Genomic DNA, 20072 nt, shown 5'->3' on the forward strand with positions numbered 1-20072 from the left:
AAGAAAAGGTTGCGCCAGGATGAAAGGTTCACGATCACAGAAATCACGGGCGATGGCCAACTGATTGAACCCCTCCAGACCAAGGAAGCATTTTCTGCTCAATGCGGGGTTCTTGTTAGGGATATGATCCCGATCATCATCCACCAATTGTATAAGCCTAAGAACGAAGACCCTCAAGTTTCTTATGTCGAAGATAGACAAAAAGATGATCTTTGGACCACGCTGAAGGAAAATTCCACCCTACCGGCAGAGGAGGATCCGGATAAGCCAGTTATAGAGCCATTGGTCAAGGATCATGCTCTCAAGAAGATGCCAGATCTATTCAGGAGGTGGAAGAATGAGTTGAAATCAATGTATGTCGACAAAAACAAGACTCCAGAATTCATCGGCCGATTTGAGAAGATAAGAGATCACTGGGCCGCATTTGTGGCCCACAAGACATCGGAGAAGAGTAAGAAGATGTCAGCGACAAACAAGATAAATGCTGCAAAGAAGGAGCATCACCATCGCACGGGGTCAGGTGGCTACCTCAAAGCCCCGCCATTGTGGGACAAGGCTCAGAGTGACCTGATTGCTAAAGGGGTCGAACCAAAGACATTGAACTGGCCAGACTGTTCAAGGACTTGGTTCTTCGTGGTTGGGGGAACCTTGGACCCTAAAACAGGGAAGTGCGTTTGGACGAACGAGCAACTTGCAACACCCATCACGAAGCTTCAGAAAGCAATCAAGGCAGTGCAGGAAGGGACGTTCGTTCCCGACAGAGAGAACGACGAGCTCACACAGGCCCTCGGGAATCCTGAGCACCCTGGACGAACATGAGGCACGCCGGGCTCCATTGCATGGAAGGTTGGGTTTCCCAACGCAGGCGGTTACAAAACCCAAAAGAGGAGGAGGAAAGTCGAGCTGAGCGAACTACAGAAGCTGAATGCAAGGGTACGAAAGCTAGAGGAACGACAAGTTGTTAAGAACCAGCGAGATCATGCCCAAGCTACCCCACCATCTCAGCGGAGAAGCAGCATGGCTTCCACCGAGCTCATTCAGCGGCCTGACTTCACATCTCCTAGCTACCCCGTGGATGCTATCACGGAGTCACACCAATGCCAGCTTATGACACAATGGCAGAACCTCAAAGTCAAGGCGGTTGTCGGCTCTGTGTTCCCTCCTGAACCCGACGCAACTTTTCACTGCCTTCCTATTCCATAAGGCTAATGTTGTTGTGATGGTGGATGAAATAACGTAGGAATTTGAGGAGCTCCATCTTGACCACCCTACAGGTGAAGGGGAGACTCAGTTGGGTCTTGCTCTGAAGACTCCATGTCTATGGCGGAAGGAGCACATCAAGCTTCTAAACTTCACGCCTTCGCCTCCTCCTCCTCCTCCAGCGAGTTAGCTGGGCACTCCGCCTCCTCCGCCTTCTCCTTCTCCTCCCGCGAGTGATCAGGGCACTCCGCCTCCTGCTCCGGCACATGAGGGTGGCACTCTGCCTCCCTCTCCGCCTGTTCCGGCCCGTCCGAGCAACCCGCCTCCTCCTTCGCCTCATCGGCAACGGCAGAACACAGACGCCGCCACTCCGGCTGCTCCGGCGCGTTGGACCACTCCGCCTTCTTCTACAACTCGTCAGCAGCAACCGAAGAGAGCCGCCACCGCTCCGGCGTCTAACAATACAGCCAGAGGCGGGAGGCAATACAGATTCGGTCCATCTCTCAAGCCTGTAGAGAAGTTACCATACGAGATGACCGTGGAGGAAAACGAGCAGATCATTCAAGCCCAAGTGAAGAACTTCTTTGAAACGAAAAGAACTATGAAACATCCACCTCCGAAGGAGAAGATAGATCCGGTGAAAGCGAAGCACACTCCCAATGCCCTGAAGCGACCATCACCGCATTCGTCGGATAACAACCATCTCCGTTGTCTTAAAAAGATAGTGCAAGAAGCGGCCAGTCGGAAAGTACTTCAACTGACAAAAGGTCAAAAGAACGAAGAAGTGGGAAGAAAATTCCCCAACTTGGAGAATAGGAGAACAAGTCATCCCCCCACCCCCCGCTCAAGGTGTCTAGCGATATCGTCGCAAATCAGCCGCTGCTGCCCGGTTTCACTATTGGTGATTACCTGCCCGACGATGTAGAATTTGAAACAATGGAGGTGGACGAATTCAAATACCATTACGGGAAGCCTCTCGTCAAAGATACTCTTGCTCTAACAACGATGATGCGAAGATTCCATGACCGGTACATGAAAATCTGCAGCAAGTCTGGGAAGGATGCTTTGTCGATCCTGATTAAAGAGGACCACGACTTCATTGGCCAAGAACTGTTAACTGTTGATTTTGATGAGTTTTTCCAGTTCTACAATCAACAGGCCATCGACAAATCACTTGTGGCTTGCTACTGTCTGTAAATACTACTTTCTGCAATTAAGTCTCTCTATATATAGCTCAGCTCTTTCATTGCATGTATTATAATTATCCTCACTATATTATGCAGATTGAAGATTGTCGAATGCAGAAAAGCACAAATCTATGACATTGGGTTCATTAACCCAAATGTCATACATGAATACACGGTCAAAAAAAGCCGAAGAGATCGAGGACAACTTGCTCAAATCATAGCTCAAAAATCAAACCAAAAATAAAATACTCTTTCCTTACAACTTCAAGTGAGTGTTACACTGTCTTGTGCATATTCGGTTTCCCTTATTACTCGAGGTTATAGTCATGTAACTGATGAGTTGTGCATGCGTTCGCAGCTTTCACTTTATTCTCCTAGTGATTAAGCTTGAAAAGGGAGATGTAACCGTCTTAGACTCGAGACGAAAAGATCACGCGGACTATGTGGACATGACTAGAATGCTCCAGAAGTAAGTTCAATCGATCATTATCGTACCATATCGGCAACTTTGTTCATTTCCTGATATCAAGTAATTATTTTCTTTGTCTGGCAGAGTTTGGAAAAATTTCACCGCAATTTCTCCGGGACCGTCGACCGAGCTGACATTTAAACAACCGAAAGTAAGTACTATACCTAGTTCCGCGCATCTTCCATTGATTGTAGCTAGTTTCATCAATACCATTTAGCATGATTGCTTATCAGTTTGATTGACCTCTATTTCTCGTAAAGTGCTTGTGGCAGGAACAAGGAAATGATTTCTGTGGATACTACGTTTGCGAGTTCATCTACAACGAGACGGCCAAGAATAAGCGGGGCTACACTGAAAAACAATATCAAGTGCGTAAGCAAAAATATTCACAATTGTATTTTATTACCATCATTTGTATTGAGTTTCATTCATACACATGTATTGACCCTCTTCTTCGATTTAGATCTGGCAACTGCGGGATGAGCTCCTACCACATGATCGCATAAAAGCAATTCAAGAGGAATTGGCGGGATTCTTTCTTTACCACGTCATCAAGAAATCCGGAGAATACCATGTGGCACTTGACTTCAAACTTTAAGGATTGTAATAGATCTTATATTGTATATATGTAGCTAGTACCGTCGGATAGATATACGAAAACTTGTTGTTCGACCAATCTCTCGGAGAAGGAGAGGTCGGTCACTTCTCTCTGTATATGTTCATGACGATCTTCTGTACTTAATGATTTCCTTCATTTTCTTACTAGCTAGCGTGTCAAGTCCTCTATATGTATAGTACGTAGCATCGACCAAGCACGGAGATAAGAGAGGTCTCTTCTCTCTATTAGCTAGCTAACACAATATATGAAAACCCTAACTAAATTAACCCTCCAAAACCCCCCAACCCCCCCCCTTCAAAAAAGAACAAAAACCCCAGCCTCTGAACTGTTGACACGTGGATGATTTTTGGTCCCGGTTGGTGTTACCAACCGGGACTAAAGGCCCTTCTGCCTGGGCAAGCCGCAGCGGCCACGTGGAGCCCCATCTGTCTCGGTTCGCAAGCGAACCGGGACTAAAGGTTATGGGCTTTAGTACCGACCCTTTATTCCCGGTTCCAAAACTGGGACAAATGGGCATCTGGAACCGGGACAAATGGGCATCTGGAACCGGGACAAATGGGTCTTTTTCTACTAGTGTTTGAACTTGATAAGAACCAGGTAGTTGGGGAAGTTGGGAAGTGAACTAAGGTCTCAACATTGAAGTTTTGAGTTCAATTCCTAGCTTTAGCATGATCTTTTGGGCTATAAGACTGCAAATGTACTCTGGGTCCAGAACAAGTATGGAAACTGCTAATGTGAAGGGAAAAATCATGATCAACGATCACCTGCCCATGTCCACGTGCAAATTAGGATCACACAAAACCATGGTCGAGTTAAATCAGGAGAGGGAAATGCCAGAAAGATCGCGTGAAATCGGAGCTAGAAAATCAGGAAAGATGGTAGGCAAGTGCGCCCCGCATGATCAGGATCAAACAACGAATGAGTCATTTGGTTCTTTTGCAAAAACACAGTAGTTCGCTAGATATATTTGTGGATAAGAGTGTTCCAAGGTTTCAAGGGTATCTTAATTGATTCCAAATGGGTGACACACTCATCACAAAATCAATGTTTCCTATGAAAACGACAACTCGTTGAAGCTAGCCAAGACTTGCAATGCGGTCCTGTCCTCACAGCAGTCATCCCTACTCCTCAATGGGCCATCATAACATTACTAACCAGGTCCCATACTAGCCCGTGGCTATACCTCGCTTCACGTGAGACAGAAGGAGCGCTCGCTTGAAGCACCTGAGCTAATGGGCTGGCCTGGCACGCATTAATCGATTGTTTCTTCCTGTCTCTATCACAATATTTTTTTTCATTTATGTTTCAAATTTTATTTGGAAATATTCTATATATATATATATATATAAATGTTAATTAAGAAAAATCACTTTACATGAAAGAATACAAAATGTTAAACATGTATAAAAAATGTAATGTATAAGAAAAATCATACAACGTGTATGAAAAAATGTTAATCAACCATTTGAAAAATGTTAATTAAGAATTTGAAAAACTTAATCAAGAATTTGAAAATGTTAAATGTGTATAGCAAAAAAGTTTCCCATGTATACAAAAAATATCAATGTGTATGGAAATAATAGTGTTCATGTATTTAATTTTTTTTAATGCATACAAATTTTTAATCATGTGTTTAAAAATGCTAAACATATATAAATAAAATGATGATTATATTCTGAACATTTTTATTGGCAATAAACATTTCTTTACACATAATATACATTTTTTATACATCAGAAACTTTTATATACATGTTAACTTTTTAAATACTGAGTTAACTTTTTTTAAATATATCTCTTTATTTATAATTTTACTTAATGTACAATCTACATTTTTTAAAACTTTATCAACATTTTTACATACACTTTTAAATACACGATAAACATTTTCATATACACTTTTAAATACAAGACAAAAACAAAGTATAATGAAGAAAACAAGGAAATCTAAGGAAACCAGGGAAGAAATCAAAATGTAGAGGAAAAAACAAAAGAAAACGGAAAATTAATAAAAAAATGAAAAGGCAGTGATAAGAAAGGAATGAAGATACGAACTACCGAGAAAACATGATATACGGGGCCGGCCATTCGCGCCGAGAGGCAGGAAAGCTTTAGGCAAAAAATGGGTGCATGTAGGCTTCAAATTCTTGAACACATGGATTATTTGCACGGGATGTAACCAACTAGGATAGCTCACCTATTGTGACTAGTTACGTTGTACGTTCTTGTTGTTGTGCGTCTTCACGGTCTGGTTTGTGTTTTGTTTGGACATTCCTCTTTCGACTTTATTCTTTTATTTTATCTCTTTTTTTATTTGTATTTGCTTTGATTCACACACAAAAAATTCAAATTGTGAACTTTTTAAGATTTTTGAATTTTCTTTAAAATTCGTGAACATTTTCTTAATTTCACCAACTTTTCCAAATTTATGATTTTCTTTCAAATTGTTAAACCTTTTTGTCAAATTTCTGCACTTTTCAAATTGATGAGCATTTCCAATTTCACCTACATTTTCCACATTCAAGAACTTTATTTGTCAAATTGATGAAGTTCTTTCAATTTCATGATTTTTTTGTCAAATTCAAGATATTGTTTTCCAAACTGATGTACCTATTCAAACTCATGACCTTTTCTTTAATCCATGAACATTTTCTCCAATTTAAAAAACCAGCAACCGCCTTTTTCAGTAAACAAAACATCAGCAGAAGATAAAACCGAAAAAACATAGTGAGTAAATTGGATTTAAAATTCATGGATTTTTCTCAAATTCAACTCTTTTAAAAATTCATGAAACTTTTTTTCAATTTTGGGAATTTTTCCTTAAATTCATCAACTTTCTTCGAATTCATTTTTTCATACATGTATTTTGTCAAATTTGAGAAATTTTAACCTTCCTCAAATTCAATTATTTTCAAATTTCAGAAATTTTTTAAAAATTGTAAACTTTTCCAATTATGTGATTTTTTTCTTACATTAAAGAAGTTTTTGTTACATTCATTTCTTATCAAATTTGTGTACTTTTTCATAATTTGATGAGCTTTTTCCAAATTTTGTAAAAAAAACTCAAAGCGGTGAACATTTTTCTGAAAAATTCATGTACTTGTCGCAAATTCAAAAAAATTTCAAATTCTTGAACATTTTGTAAAACTAATGAACCTTTTCAAATTTGGAATTTTTTCCACAATTAATGAACAATTTTTCATAGATACTAATAATTTTAAAATTTGAAAAAATAGGAGGAATTTTAGAATATTTCTAAAATTCATGAAGTTTTCAAGTTCAGAAACCTTTTTAAATTTGTGAATTTTTTTTCAATTTCATGAACTTTTCCAAATTGGGAACATTTTTCAAATTATGAACTTTTCAACTTTGTATTTCGAATTCATGATTTTCTTTTGCAATTTTGCTAACTTTCTTGAAATTCTTAAACGTTTTTAAATTTACCTTTATAATTCAAAATCTTTTTTCCAAATTAATGAACTTTTTAAATTAATAAAAAAGGTAGCCGGTTTTATTAGCCAACAGATTTTATTCACAGCACAGACTTGCAATGCAAAGGAAAGAAAAGGGTAGCGAGCATCCTGTCATACTGAACGGTTGGTCTCGCAATGTCTAGCAAGAGCGATGGAGGAAACAGTAGCGCTCGAGCGAGTTATGGGCCACAGCCCGTTAGGGGGCACGCGTGAGCGCCAGTTAGTCTTCGGGGCGCTTAGGCCTTGTACAATGGAAGGTGCTTAGGGGAGGTGCTTAGTGAAATAAACCAGGCTTTTTCTGATCACCGGTGCTTATTAGTACAGGATAGACGCTTAACTAAGCGTCTCTCCTGTAGAAATAGGCACCGGTGCTTCAGAAAAATCCGGTTTATTTTTCTAAGCACCTCCCATTGTACAAGGCCTTAATGCGCCAACGAGGAACTCCCCTCGTGGAGCACGTATTGACCATTGAGTCGTACAAGAAAGAAAAGAGAGAATGAACAACATAACAGGCCATAGACATTTCATCAAACACGTCAGGAGCATCGGAACGGAAGAACACCTCACCATCATATGATAATACTGAGCAGCAGTAGAGCGAAAGGAACAGTGACAAACTGAACAAACGAGAGCAGCCCCGAGGATCCTGCAAGAGGAAAATAAAGAGAAGAATCAAATCGCATAAAAAATCGCACAAGATAGCAAGAACGGGAGAATGGGTCCGGTTCCGTGAAAAAGAAGAACCTGCACCGAGCGCACCAACGATGTCCCCTGGCCGGCGGCGCCGCCTCCATGACGAACCACGACGGTCTCCTCCGTCTTCCCAGCACCTCAAGCCCACCGCGACCAGCCTGCTGCTTCTTGTCCTCGTCGCCTATCTCCCCTGCTCCTTGCAACGGTGGCGGCATGGGAGAGAGAGAGAAGGAGGAGGAGAGGTGACGGCGCGAAGATCTGCGCCCGATCTAGCATCACGGCGCGTGAAGCCGGTGGCTTGTGCTAGACTTGGCTGGATCGAGAACCGGCGCCCCCGCTGCTACAACCGAGCACTGGGGAGAGAAGGCGGCAGTGCAAGCGCTGGGGAGGCGAGATGGGAACGGCGAGATGGCGTGTAGATAGAAGAAGAGGGGCTCGAGGACGGAGAGGATTGGCCCGAGCCCGCTAGGTTTTCGGGAGGGGATTGGTCGTGGCTCGTCGTCGAGGACTGGTCCTGGCCAATCGGGAACAACCCACCTTCAGCCAATCATTGACCTGGGCTCCAGGAAACCCTCCCTCTGCTGGCTAGCCCCCATTGGCTCACGACCCCACACGTCATTCTCTCTTGATGCAGTCTTAAACGTGAAAAACAGTGGACGGTTGACCAGCCGCCAACAGCCAAAAATTCACTGTTGTAATTCAATCGAGCGGTCAAAAACGTTGGGCGCGAGGGATGCCTCCAGTTACGCGGGTACTCTAGCGAGGTTTATAGGTTAAATTCTGCATTGCGTTCAAAAAACAGCTCTGGTGCATATATGAAGCCAGAGGCATGACACAGGAGCGGTGCGAGAGTAGGACAGGGCGCAGGGCAGCTGCAGCAATGCAGGAGCCAATTGAAGACTAATTTAAGACTGGGATTTCCTGTAATTTTCACTTAATCCATATCCTTTGGATAAAATACTTGGAAGTGTGAGATACACTGAGTCAAACATGAGTGATGATCTTATATTTGTATAGACACAGATAAAGATATGACGTATCCAAAAATTATTTAAGTATTACTCTGCAAAAATGAAGGTGGACGATTTCACCTTCACAAAGGTTAAAAATGCATACTATCTTTTCGCCACGATGGGAATTGCTTAAGAAAGGCTCCGAGGCATATAAGGTTTCTTTGCCTCATGCAGGCGCCGTTGATTTGTCTCGTTCCCGTGTTCTTGGCTATGAAGGCGTGGTAGATCCCAACCCTTACCGTTAGGAGGGTTCACGCTTCATTTTTTAGGTGTTTTTTACTTTGTTTAGGATTTATGTACTACTCAGAAAGGTGAGGCGACGACGACTCCGTGGAGATAGAATAAGGTTGTCGCCGTCTAGTCCCCGTCCTAGCGATGTGTTTTGTGTCCTTGGAGGGCGTGTGGAGGTGTGTCTCCGACGGATCGCGCGGGATTCAGCTGGTGTTAGTCTTTTGGTGGATTTGCACGGGTCCGGTCTCCGTTTGTATTCATGTGTCTACAGGTTGGGTCCTTTCGAATTACACTTCTCTTTGTGAGAGGCGGTTGTTCTTCACTGATCCTTCGGGGTCTTAGCTCAATGAATTTTAGACTGTCTACTACAACAAGATTTGCTCGGTTTCAGTGAGGGGGAGATGATGATGGCGGCGTGCCTTCACTCGCTCTAGTGCTTGTACTCATCATTAAGTGGTCTATGAATATGGATGTAATTTTTGCTATTTTTTAAACACAGTACACACGGAGGCGCTCATATAGACGCATGTACACTATCCCTATGAGCACCTCTTGTGGTCTTTGCACTGTCATAATGTTTGATGAATATATTGAAAGTTTTAAAAAAATTTGCAAAGCAAACAAGAATCGAGATGCCGAAGCAATGCTCCGCCCGAAATGGAGGATCAGAATTGGCGCGTCACACACAAAACATGCAAGCAAAACAAAAAAAACAGATGCAGTTACATTATGAGTCCAGAAAGCAACAAAATCATGCACACATTCTGTATGTCCCTGTTTCCAAGGAGATCCACATCGCACTGCATCTTTGGTGGGATCATGCATGGATGCCAGTCATGTAGGAATACAGAGTGGCCAAGCTAGAACACAGTTTGAGAATGTATATAAGCATCGCTTGCGCCAAATCTTTTTCATGCCCATGCTTGCATGCTCTCGTAGATCGGTAGATGACATGGCTCACCTGACGGCACTACTCCTCGCGTCCGTTCTCGTCTTCGTCTTGAGCGCGACACCCACGCTAAGCATTATCACTGGCGGAGGCGGTGCGACAGCGAGGCAGAGTACCAGCCTCAACCATGGCGCCGCTCGAACTTACGTAGTGCTCGTCGAGCCTCCGGCGCACGCGCACCACGACGACGAAGCCGCGCACCGGAGATGGCATGAGTCGTTCCTGCGGACGGGGTCGCGCCCTGGCAGGAAGGCCGGCGGCGAAGCACCCACCATTCGCCACTCGTACACGGGCGTGTTTTCCGGCTTCGCCGCAAAGCTGACGGAGGACGAGCTCGCAGCGGTGTCCAGGAAGCGCGGGTTCGTGCGCGCCTTCCCGGAGCGGAGGGTGCCGCTCATGACGACGCGCACGCCGGGGTTCCTCGGCCTGGACGCCAAGCAAGGCGTCTGGAACGCCACAAACTACGGCGAGGGCGTCATCGTCGGGTTGCTCGACACCGGCATCGCCGCCTCGCACCCTTCGTTTGGAGACGAGGGCATGCCGCCGCCGCCTGCCAAGTGGAAGGGCAAGTGCCAGGCCCCCGTGCGTTGCAACAACAAGCTCGTCGGCCTGGTGTCGCTCATGGGCGGCAACGACACCACCGACGCCGTCGGGCACGGGACGCACACGGCAGGCACCGCGGCAGGCCACTTCGTGGACGGCGTCTCGGCGTTCGGCCTTGGCAGGGGCACCGCCGCGGGGATTGCACCGGGCGCGCACCTGGCCATGTACAAGGTATGCGACGGCGAAGGATGCTTCGAGTCCGACATACTGGCCGGGATGGACGCGGCAGTGAAGGACGGCGTGGACGTGCTGTCGCTCTCCCTCGGCGGCCCCTCCATACCATTGGATAAGGACCTGATCGCGATCGGCGCGTTCGGGGTGATGTCCAAGGGCATCCTTGTGGTGTGCGCCGGCGGTAACAGCGGCCCGACGCCCGCCACGCTGTCAAATGAGGCGCCGTGGATATTGACCGTGGGGGCCGGGTCGGTGGACCGGAGCTACCGGGCCACCGTGCGGCTCGGCGACGGGGAAGCGTTCGACGGCGAGTCGCTGACGCAGGACAAGCGCTTCAGCTCCAAGGCGTACCCGCTCTACTACCCTCAGGGCACCAGCTACTGCGACTACTTCGACGGCGTCAACATCACCGGCAAGGTGGTCGTGTGCGACACCGAGACGCCGTTGCCTCCGCTGAACTCGATCCAGGCGGTCCAGGCGGCAGGCGGCGCCGGAGTGGTGTTCATCAACGAAGCCGACTTCGGGTACACCATCGTCGTAGAGAAGTATTATAACCTCCCAATGTCACAGGTGACAGCGACCGACGGCGCCAAGATCATGGGCTACGCCAGGGTGGGCTCGACGGCGGCCGCCCACACTGCAACGATACTGTTCAACAGCTCGATTGTTCACGTGAAGCCGGCGCCTATCGTCGCGGCCTTCTCGTCCCGCGGGCCGAACGCGGCCAGCCCCGGCGTGCTCAAGCCCGACATCATGGCGCCGGGGCTCAACATCCTCGCCGCGTGGCCGTCGATGGTGCCTATCGATGGCACGGAGTCGTACAGCTACAACGTTGCCTCCGGCACGTCCATGGCCGCGCCGCACGTCACCGGCATCGTGGCGCTCGTGAAGAAGGCGCACCCGGACTGGTCGCCGTCGGCGGTCAAGTCGGCCATCATGACCACGTCCAGCACCGCCGACAACGCGGGGCACCCCATCATGGACGAAGAGCACCGGAAGGCGAGCTTCTACTCGATCGGCGCCGGCCACGTGGACGCGGCGAAGGCCCTGGACCCAGGCCTGGTCTACGACCTCGACGTCGGCGACTACAGCGCCTACATCTGCGGGCTGCTCGGTGAGCCGGCCATGAAGACCATTACGGGGAACAGCAGCTTGACGTGCGCGGCGGTGGGGTCCATCCCGGAGGCGCAGCTGAACTACCCGGCGATACTGGTGCCACTCTCCAAGAAGCCGTTCAAGGCAAAGCGGACGGTGACAAACGTAGGGCCGGCGAAGTCGATGTACACCGCTCACCTGGACGTGCCCAATTGGCTCAAGGTGAAGGTGGAGCCAGAGGCGCTGGAGTTCACGTCGGCGATGGAGAAGAAGACATTCACGGTGACCGTGAGCAGCAGGGGAGGTGACGCCGACGCCAACGCCGGGCAGCTGGCCGAGGGGAGCCTACGCTGGGTGTCTGAAGATCACGTGGTGCGGAGCCCGATCATCGCCGACGCCAGGGTTGTCCCGACATGATTCTGTCAGGCGCTCCCTGGACATGCTTCTCTCGCAAGCCGCATCAAAGGCTTGAATCCGCATAACGGTTCCTTCATCAGCTAATAACAAGCGTTCGTTGTACTCAGCCAGCCTGGTTAGCATAAGCACAAGTATTCATATATAGTTCACAAAATGGAGACATTATCGTTCTTCCGAACTAGCACTGCTCCTTGAGGTCCCGATTGCAAACATGCAATCACAAAAATAGGGCACTTATCAAATGAGGTCACTGAGATAACCTTGTATCTTTACTGTATCAAATATCACTACCCAAAATCCTCAAGTCGCCAGCACAATCAAGCTTCTGTCTGAGAGATACATTGCAAACTGAGAGCACCACTTCTTTTGTCGAAATCGCGAGGAACACTTGTCACTTGCTGTGCCTCCATGGGTGCTCTGCTTGGGCAAGATTTGAACACCAAAACTCGGACTGGAAGGTCAATGATGTTACTGTTACAAAATGACCAGCCAATTAGAAAATCAGCAAGACATGTTGCACATTGAGATGGCATGTGTAGTGCGGTTTAGGTGAGGAGACAACCTTTCTTGAAGAACTGAAACTTGGAACAAATGCTAGGGCCAAATGTTGCCAAAAATCTTCGTGTTCATTTGTTTCTAAATACATCAGGCAGCTGTGATATATCTCCATGAAGAATGGTCTGGCAAAAGCAGCTTTGGCCGAAGATATAGCAGAGTTAACTATGCTGCTGTGGCTGAGGGAGATGCCAATTTTGTATCAACATTCCTGACTGAAGGGACAGTCTTAAAATACGGTCACTAGATTCAAGGATCTCATCTGAGCCGAAGATATAGCAGAGTTAACTTCATTACTGTGATTATCTGTGACCCGAAAGTTTTTCTTTGTAGCATCTCTCATGTTTAATCTTTCATTGAGAAGGAGCCATGCAAAACCCTTTAGCTTGGCAGAACATTTAGAGGACCAAATCCAGTTGAAAGGAGCAGAGGCTTGTATGTGAGAAAGGTATTGGGCATACTGATGGAGTTCTTGTATGTGTCTCCCATGTTGTTCATTTCGGTCATTGCCCCCCTGCACTGGATGTTCGCGAAAGCTCATGCTGATGGAGTTCTGGCTCCCCTCAACCTCCCTCCGTCGAATCCGCGCCTGAGCCTTCACGCGGATGATGCAGCGCTGTTTATCACTCCCATGCCTGAAGATGTTCTTGTTACCAAGCAATTGTTGCTTCAGTTCGGCGCCATTTCAGGGCCAGTTGCCAACCTGGACAAGAGTGGGTTCAAAATTCGTTGCGACAGCATTGATCTCCCCAACTGCTAAGGTCCTTTCCTGTCCCCGTCAAGCAATTCCCATGCAAGTACCTTGGACTACCACTTTACTTCAGGAAGATCACGTGAGCTGAAATACAACCGGTCCTAGATAAAAATAGCTGCAAAACTGCAGAAGTGCAAAGGAAAGCTTCTCAACAGTGATGAACGACTGCGGTTGGTGAACTCGGTGTTGTCTATTATCCCAACTTACCTGATCACGGTCTTCAAACTTGATTTTTGGGTCATTAAGCAATTTGACAAGCTGCGCAGGAACTTCCTCTGGTGGTCTAAGCCGGACGCAGCTGTTGGTTTGGCCCTGGTTAACTGGAACACCATCTGTCGACCTAAAGACATGGGCAGGCTGGGCGTCATGGATATCAAACACTTTGGCAGGGCGCTCAGGCTTCGATGGGAATGGCTCGAATGGATGGTGGACAGAGACCGTGGCTAGGCTCTCATATTCCCTGTGAGAAGGATGATCTTGCTCTGTTCCGCGCCTCCACTTCCATCTCCATTGGCAATGGCACAAGGGTTTCCTTTTGGAATGACCGGTGGCTCAACGGCTGCTCCCTAAGGATTTTGGCACCGGACCTCTTCATTCTGTGCTCAAGGAAAAACGTCGAGGTGGTGTCGCAATCAAATCCCAGAGATGGATGTCGGGCCTCCAGCGCATCAAGTCTGCCTTGCAACTAAGGCAATTCACTGCCCTTTGGTTGCAGCTGCAGCAAATCCATTTGCAGCCGGAGATCGACGACTCTATCTGCTGGAATCTTACCACCTCAAAGGTTTATTCGGCTAGCTCTGCCTACCGCTCTCAGTTCCTGGGCTCCTACTCAACATCCTGATTCGACAAGCTTTGGCGCTGCAAGGTTGAATGCAAATGCCGACTCTTCATGTGGCTCTGGCTGGCGGAAGGATTCTTACGAATGAAAACCTCGCCATCAAGGGGACCCCGCACAGCGAATCTTACCACCTATGCGATCAAGAGGATGGGACTCCTTTTTCCATATGATCCCGAGATGCACCTTCTCGCAATCCATTTGGATGTTGGTTGCCAACTGGACTAACTGCCCTGCTCTCACCCACAACGCGACCTCCTCTGAAGCTTGGTGGAACGACCTGACATGCACTTTGGATCCAGAGCTTATCACCACTGCCATATAAACCTGCTGGAATATATGGAAGGAACGGAATCTCAGGGTATTCCAGACGCGCCACCTTCCTGAGCTGGAGGTTCTTCATCTGATCAAGCAAGATATTTCTCAACCGGCGCTTTCCATACATTGGATGTCGGACACTGAAAATACCCCAGAACCAGAACCAGACTAAAGCTTTCTTTCCTTGTTTTTCTTTTCCCCTACTCTATAACACCCTCGTGTTGTAACTTGTAAGGCATGGATGCTTATTGTTTTCTCCTAATTAATATATAGGGATGAAATGATGTCAGTTCCTCAAAAAAAAAGTGTTGGGAGCTTTCATGGAGTAGCATTATTTCCCCAAGAGTAACTCCAAGTGTCATACTCAGCAGGTTCATTTTGAGGATTCTAAAGGATGACTCTGAGGATCAGAAATTCATCAAAAGCTTGAGAAGAAAGAGGGAGGCGGAACATATCCAGAATATCGTCAAGACTCCCCCCAGACGCAGGTGCGCCTGGCTTTATCTATACTTTCAATAACCCCTTCAGGCAACTTGAGGGAGCATATATAAGAAGAGGGAAGAGCGCTAAAGACAGCTTTTGTGACTGATTCTCGCACCAAAAGACAAGGAGGGGCAAGAAGTTAAGAGCTGCTCCATCCTATGGATCAGATCAAAGTCCCTGATTCCAGGTTTGCTCAGACCAAGAGGAAGCCCGAGATAGGTGAAGGGGAACTTGGCAATGCGGCAACCGTAGAGGCCAGCTAACTGCTGCATTTTTCCTCCAAAACATGGATGGGAAGAAGGCAAGTTTTCTGGAAATTAACTCAAAGACCAGTGGACTGTCCAAGGGATTCAAGGAGGCTTTTAAGACAGAGCAGTTAGTGGGAACATGTTTGCATGCTTAAAAGCATATCATCTGTGTATTGCCAAACAGGGAAGATGCTGTTAGTGCCTGTAAGGGGGAGCTGAAGCAGGTTATGGTGACAAGCACAAGCCTTATTGATGATAGCTTGAAAAATTTCCTCCCCGGGGCACCATTAAGTAGGACAGAGGAAGTACCAGTGGAGAGGACGGATTCAATCCATCCAATCCACCTCGCATCAAAGCCCATATGCTACATGACTCTGATGATCGTGTCGTGCTCGATAATATTGAATGCTTCTCCAAAGTCAAGCTTAAATTTCCTGCTTGGATTGATGGCATTGGTGAAGAAACAAACAAGCTGTTTGATCAGTATAATCCTTAAAGTATATATCTATGTGTCAACAGTAGTGAATGTGATTATCTTATCCCACTTAAGAACCCTACTATAGTAGAATGATCCAACAAAATCATGAAAGCCCCCGCCACAATTTCTGAAAAAATATGTGATAGAAGCTAAAAAATGAGAATATCAATAGAATCTGGCAAGCATGAGCTAGTTAAAAAATGTGGAGAGAGATACAAACCATAAAAGCTGAATGAAGAAATGAAGGATAAGATATGCTGAAGAAGTTGTCACTGTCTAAAAATCCCTCGGAGATAATAAAGAATCCAAAACAGATGGTATCCTACTGCAAGGTTTTTTGGGTCATGTCTGCACAAGAGAATGGCATGCCCATAGCGGCACTAACTGGGTGTGTGCAAACGACTAGAAGAATCTAGGCACAAAAAACTGGAAACTGGATCATTCATTTGGTGAATACCATGTCATATTAAAAATATGAAAACAGACAACGGATGATGCTATTAACTTAAAACAAGGAATGTTAAGTTCATTCAGCAAGTGTCACGTGTAAACAGAAGCATGTAAAGATACCTTTTTTCTATTTGATGCAACTCCGAAAGCTGATGTGTCTCACTTCCATGAATTTAATCATTTCAACTATTTACAAAATTAATATTAACTCCAAGTTCCAACTGAGTCTCTCCAATGGAAGTACTCCACCAAATGTATTTCTGAAATCTGCAGGCTGAACGACTACAAAATTCATAGGGTTATACAAAAACAAACTCCATATATAACTAAGAACTTGACTAGGAAATTAGACCTTGCTTGGATACCAATCAGTCTCTAGGTAAAACAACTAACTCAAGGTGAAGCCCATGGTGGCGTGTAGAGTTGAAATAAAGTTCTCCTTTGGAAAACAGCAGATAATGGTGTGTTGTAGATCAGAATGATTAGGTAATAAAACTGAGACTGACGAAAATAGTAGCAACATGGTATTAAGAAAACTGAAATTGCAACTGGAGACATCACATAGCACAGGAGTGAACTTTTTCTTTGATTCTGCATATAATGCACAGGTCCGCATGTTGGATTCTGTTTCTTACTTTGGATATAATGATTTTACATTACCTCATGAAAACAATATCCACCATAATGTAGGGGGACATGCATGCTCATTCACCTTCCTACACCAAGTTGTTGTACAGACAGTAAGTCAGGGCAGGAAAAATCACCAGTAATCCCCACAAGAACATTTCCCATCCTTGAAGTGATGAAACCTGTTAGTGTCTCTAACAGATATCTCCCTCCCCTCAAAACATGATATGAACTTCATTGCTTCGTGGCAATCGCCACAAATCCGGAGGTTCTTTATCACCCGGAGGGGTGTTCCTGGGCTCGTGCTTATGAGGCCCAATGCAACAGCCAGCTTTTCACTGTGCACAGCAAGGATATCGTCCTTTTCTTGTTCTTCCACATCATGCAGGACAAAATCTGTGCTCGGTGCAAAGCCCAGCCTGCTCATCTCAATGGTAAGCTGCTTTAGTTTCTCCGTTATTGCAGTCATCATGGGGTGTGAACTGTCACCAGCTGACAACATGTGCACCTTGTTCTTGATCTCTATCCAACTGCAACCCTTTTCTTTCTTCAATCCCATATTCTTCATCTGATCCCTCACTCTGTTTACCCCGTCCCACATTTTTTTAGACGCATAAATGTTGGAAAGCAGGACATAGTTGCCGGTATTTTCTGGCTCTAGTTCAAATAGCTTTTCTGCTGCGACTTCGGCTAGGAAAACATTTCCATAAACCCTGCAAGAGCCCAGCAAGGACCCCCAAATACAACCATCTGGCTCAAATGGCATCTCATTTATGAGATCGTATGCCTCATCAAGCTTGCCAGCCCGTCCTAACAGAGTAACCATACATGCATAATGCTCCATCCTAGGGGAAATGCCATGACTATGCTGCATTTCATTGAAGTAGTGACGCCCCTCCTCTGTCAGGCCAGCTTGGCCACAGGCACTAATGACACAGGTAAATGTGACTAGGTCGGGCTTCTGTTTGCACTTCTGCATCAAACAGAACAACTGCACAGCATTTGCAGCCTCCCCATGCATTGCATAGCCACCAATAATCGCATTCCACGAAACCGTATTTTTAGACGGAATTGCATCGAAGATCGTCCTCGCATACCTGACCTTGCCACACTTTGCATACATGTCCACCAACGCACTGCCAACGTAAACGTCATGAAGAAATCCTTTCCTAAGAGAAAAACAGTGTGCTGACCGGCCATGCATAAGAGCAGCAACATTGGCAAATGCTGGCAGTACGCAGGGTATCGTGACTGAATTCGGCTCGATCCCTTTTGACTGCATCTTCCTGAAAAGATCAACCGCTTCCAAATCTTTCCCATTCTGCACACAGCAGGCAACAATCGAGGTCCAGGACACAACATTCAACTCGACTCCTCGGCTAACAAACTCGCTGAACAACAACAATGCCTCAGAGACCTGGGCGTTCCGAGAGAGCCCAGCGACGAGAGCGTTGCAGGAAGCAACATCCATGTGGCTGGACTCATAGAACACGTGAGAAATCTCATCAGCACGCCCACACTTGCCGTACATGTCAATGAGCGCAGTGACCACATGTTGATCTAGCCTGCACCCTGCCTTCACCACATATCCATGCAGCTGCTCGCCAACCGAGACCTCTTTCACATCCCCGACCGCAGAGAGTGCACACGAGACACCGGTGGCGTCTGGCAAGAACCCTTCCCCGTGCATCCTCACAAGTGCCTTGACAGCGTCGAGGGCGCTGCCGCTCCGGTTCAGCCCGGAAACCAGTCCATTCCAGGTGATCACATTTGGCTCGACCCCAGCGCTTCGCATCCGCTCCAGAAGGCCCCACGCGACCTCGGCGTCACCTCGTGCAGAGTAACCGGCGATGAGTGCGCTCCAGCCCACGACACTCTTGTCCGGCATTCTTTCGAACACAACGCGGGCAGCGCTGGTGGCTCCGAGGCGGATGTAGGTGTGGAGGAGCGAGGAGGCGACGAAGGGATCCTCCGCAAGGCCGGAGACCGCGGCGGCCGCGTGGAGCGCGCGGGCGAGGGGCTGCGCGTGGCATGACTTGAGCGCGGACGGCAGGAGGTGCGCATCCGGCGGGAAGGAGACGTGGCGGAGGAAGTGCAGCAGGGTGTTGGAGTGTTGGCACATTTTTTTTTTTTTGAGCATGAGTGTTGGCACATTGGCTTGGTTGGTACTTGGTGCCAGCTGATTAATCGACTCGAGAAGTTTTGAAGATGGTGCTCCTGTTGTTACGTTACTTCGAATGGAACTCACTTGTTTTTTTTTTTCGGGGTGAATGGAACTCACTTGACTAAGCATAAAAGTGAAAACGTGTCCGAGAGTAAGCAATCCCCTTTTCTAATCACTCTTGCTAAATCTCAGTTATGTCTCCATTGTCGATGATGTATTAGCCAGGTCTTAGGCCAACTTCAGCGCACGACCTTAAACGGACGTCCGTTTTGTCTGGATTATGTCCGTTTGGATAAGGCAATGGGGTTGTGTCCGGGTCTGGGATGTGGTGGCCATGCGCCCAACGTGCGGCCGCATCCTGTCCACGTACATTTTTCTTTGCAAGCCCATAGCTTTTTTCATCATTGATTTTTAATACATGAGAATACATCATCAAATTTTGACTAGAAAAGTAAGATAAAAAAACAAGAACCACAAGAATACATTTTAGAAGATATCCAACTTCCATAATTGCTCCTGTAAGTTGGATTAGTGCCTTCTCGATGCACTCATTGTTGATCTGCGGAGGCTCGATCTTGCGTGCTTCTTTCTTCGAGTGTAAAGAAGTAGACGTTGTTTCCTCGCATCTAGTCTCATGTCTAGCCTTTATTCTAGCAACAAGTGCACTAGTCTCATCTCTAGCCTCTATGCTAGCTAAAAGTGCACGAACATCTACTAAATTGTGCTCTATCAATATATCGATGTACTCTTCTTTACAATACCAAAACTTGCATTCATTCTACACAATAAAATGTTAAGTTAGCACAACTAGTCAAATCCGAGAGCACAACCGAAGCTAAAGTAGCACATACCCCGCCGTTTAAGCATTTGATGAACACCCATCCGAGATGTTCCGGCATTGTAGACACGTGGCGCACGACCTTCTTTGGGCAGTCGTCGTACTTAATGAGTGGCAACGGTGCACCGACGAGCTCTTGGGCTAGCACCGAGCCCGGCTGACTACCATTCGTGTATCTGCCGCGGACCACCGACGGTGTA

At 46.6% G+C, this 20072-nt stretch overlaps 2 protein-coding genes across 2 annotated transcripts; one reads left to right on the plus strand and one right to left on the minus strand.

Annotated features, from left to right (window-relative positions):
- Nucleotides 1-9751: 9751 nt before the first annotated feature.
- Nucleotides 9752-12439, plus strand: LOC123130006 (subtilisin-like protease). Its single transcript, XM_044549959.1, has one exon. It carries the CDS (start codon nt 9798-9800, stop codon nt 12120-12122), a length of 2325 nt encoding a protein of 774 aa, XP_044405894.1. The 5' UTR covers nt 9752-9797; the 3' UTR covers nt 12123-12439.
- Nucleotides 12440-15707: 3268 nt separating this feature from the next.
- LOC123130013 (pentatricopeptide repeat-containing protein At1g20230) lies at nt 15708-19033 on the minus strand. Its single transcript, XM_044549970.1, has one exon. It carries the CDS (start codon nt 19008-19010, stop codon nt 17004-17006), a length of 2007 nt encoding a protein of 668 aa, XP_044405905.1. The 5' UTR covers nt 19011-19033; the 3' UTR covers nt 15708-17003.
- Between the last annotated feature and the right edge of the window lie 1039 nt (nt 19034-20072).

This window comes from Triticum aestivum, chromosome 1B (genome assembly GCF_018294505.1).
Source record: "Triticum aestivum cultivar Chinese Spring chromosome 1B, IWGSC CS RefSeq v2.1, whole genome shotgun sequence".
In the NCBI taxonomy this organism is placed as follows: domain Eukaryota; kingdom Viridiplantae; phylum Streptophyta; class Magnoliopsida; order Poales; family Poaceae; genus Triticum; species Triticum aestivum.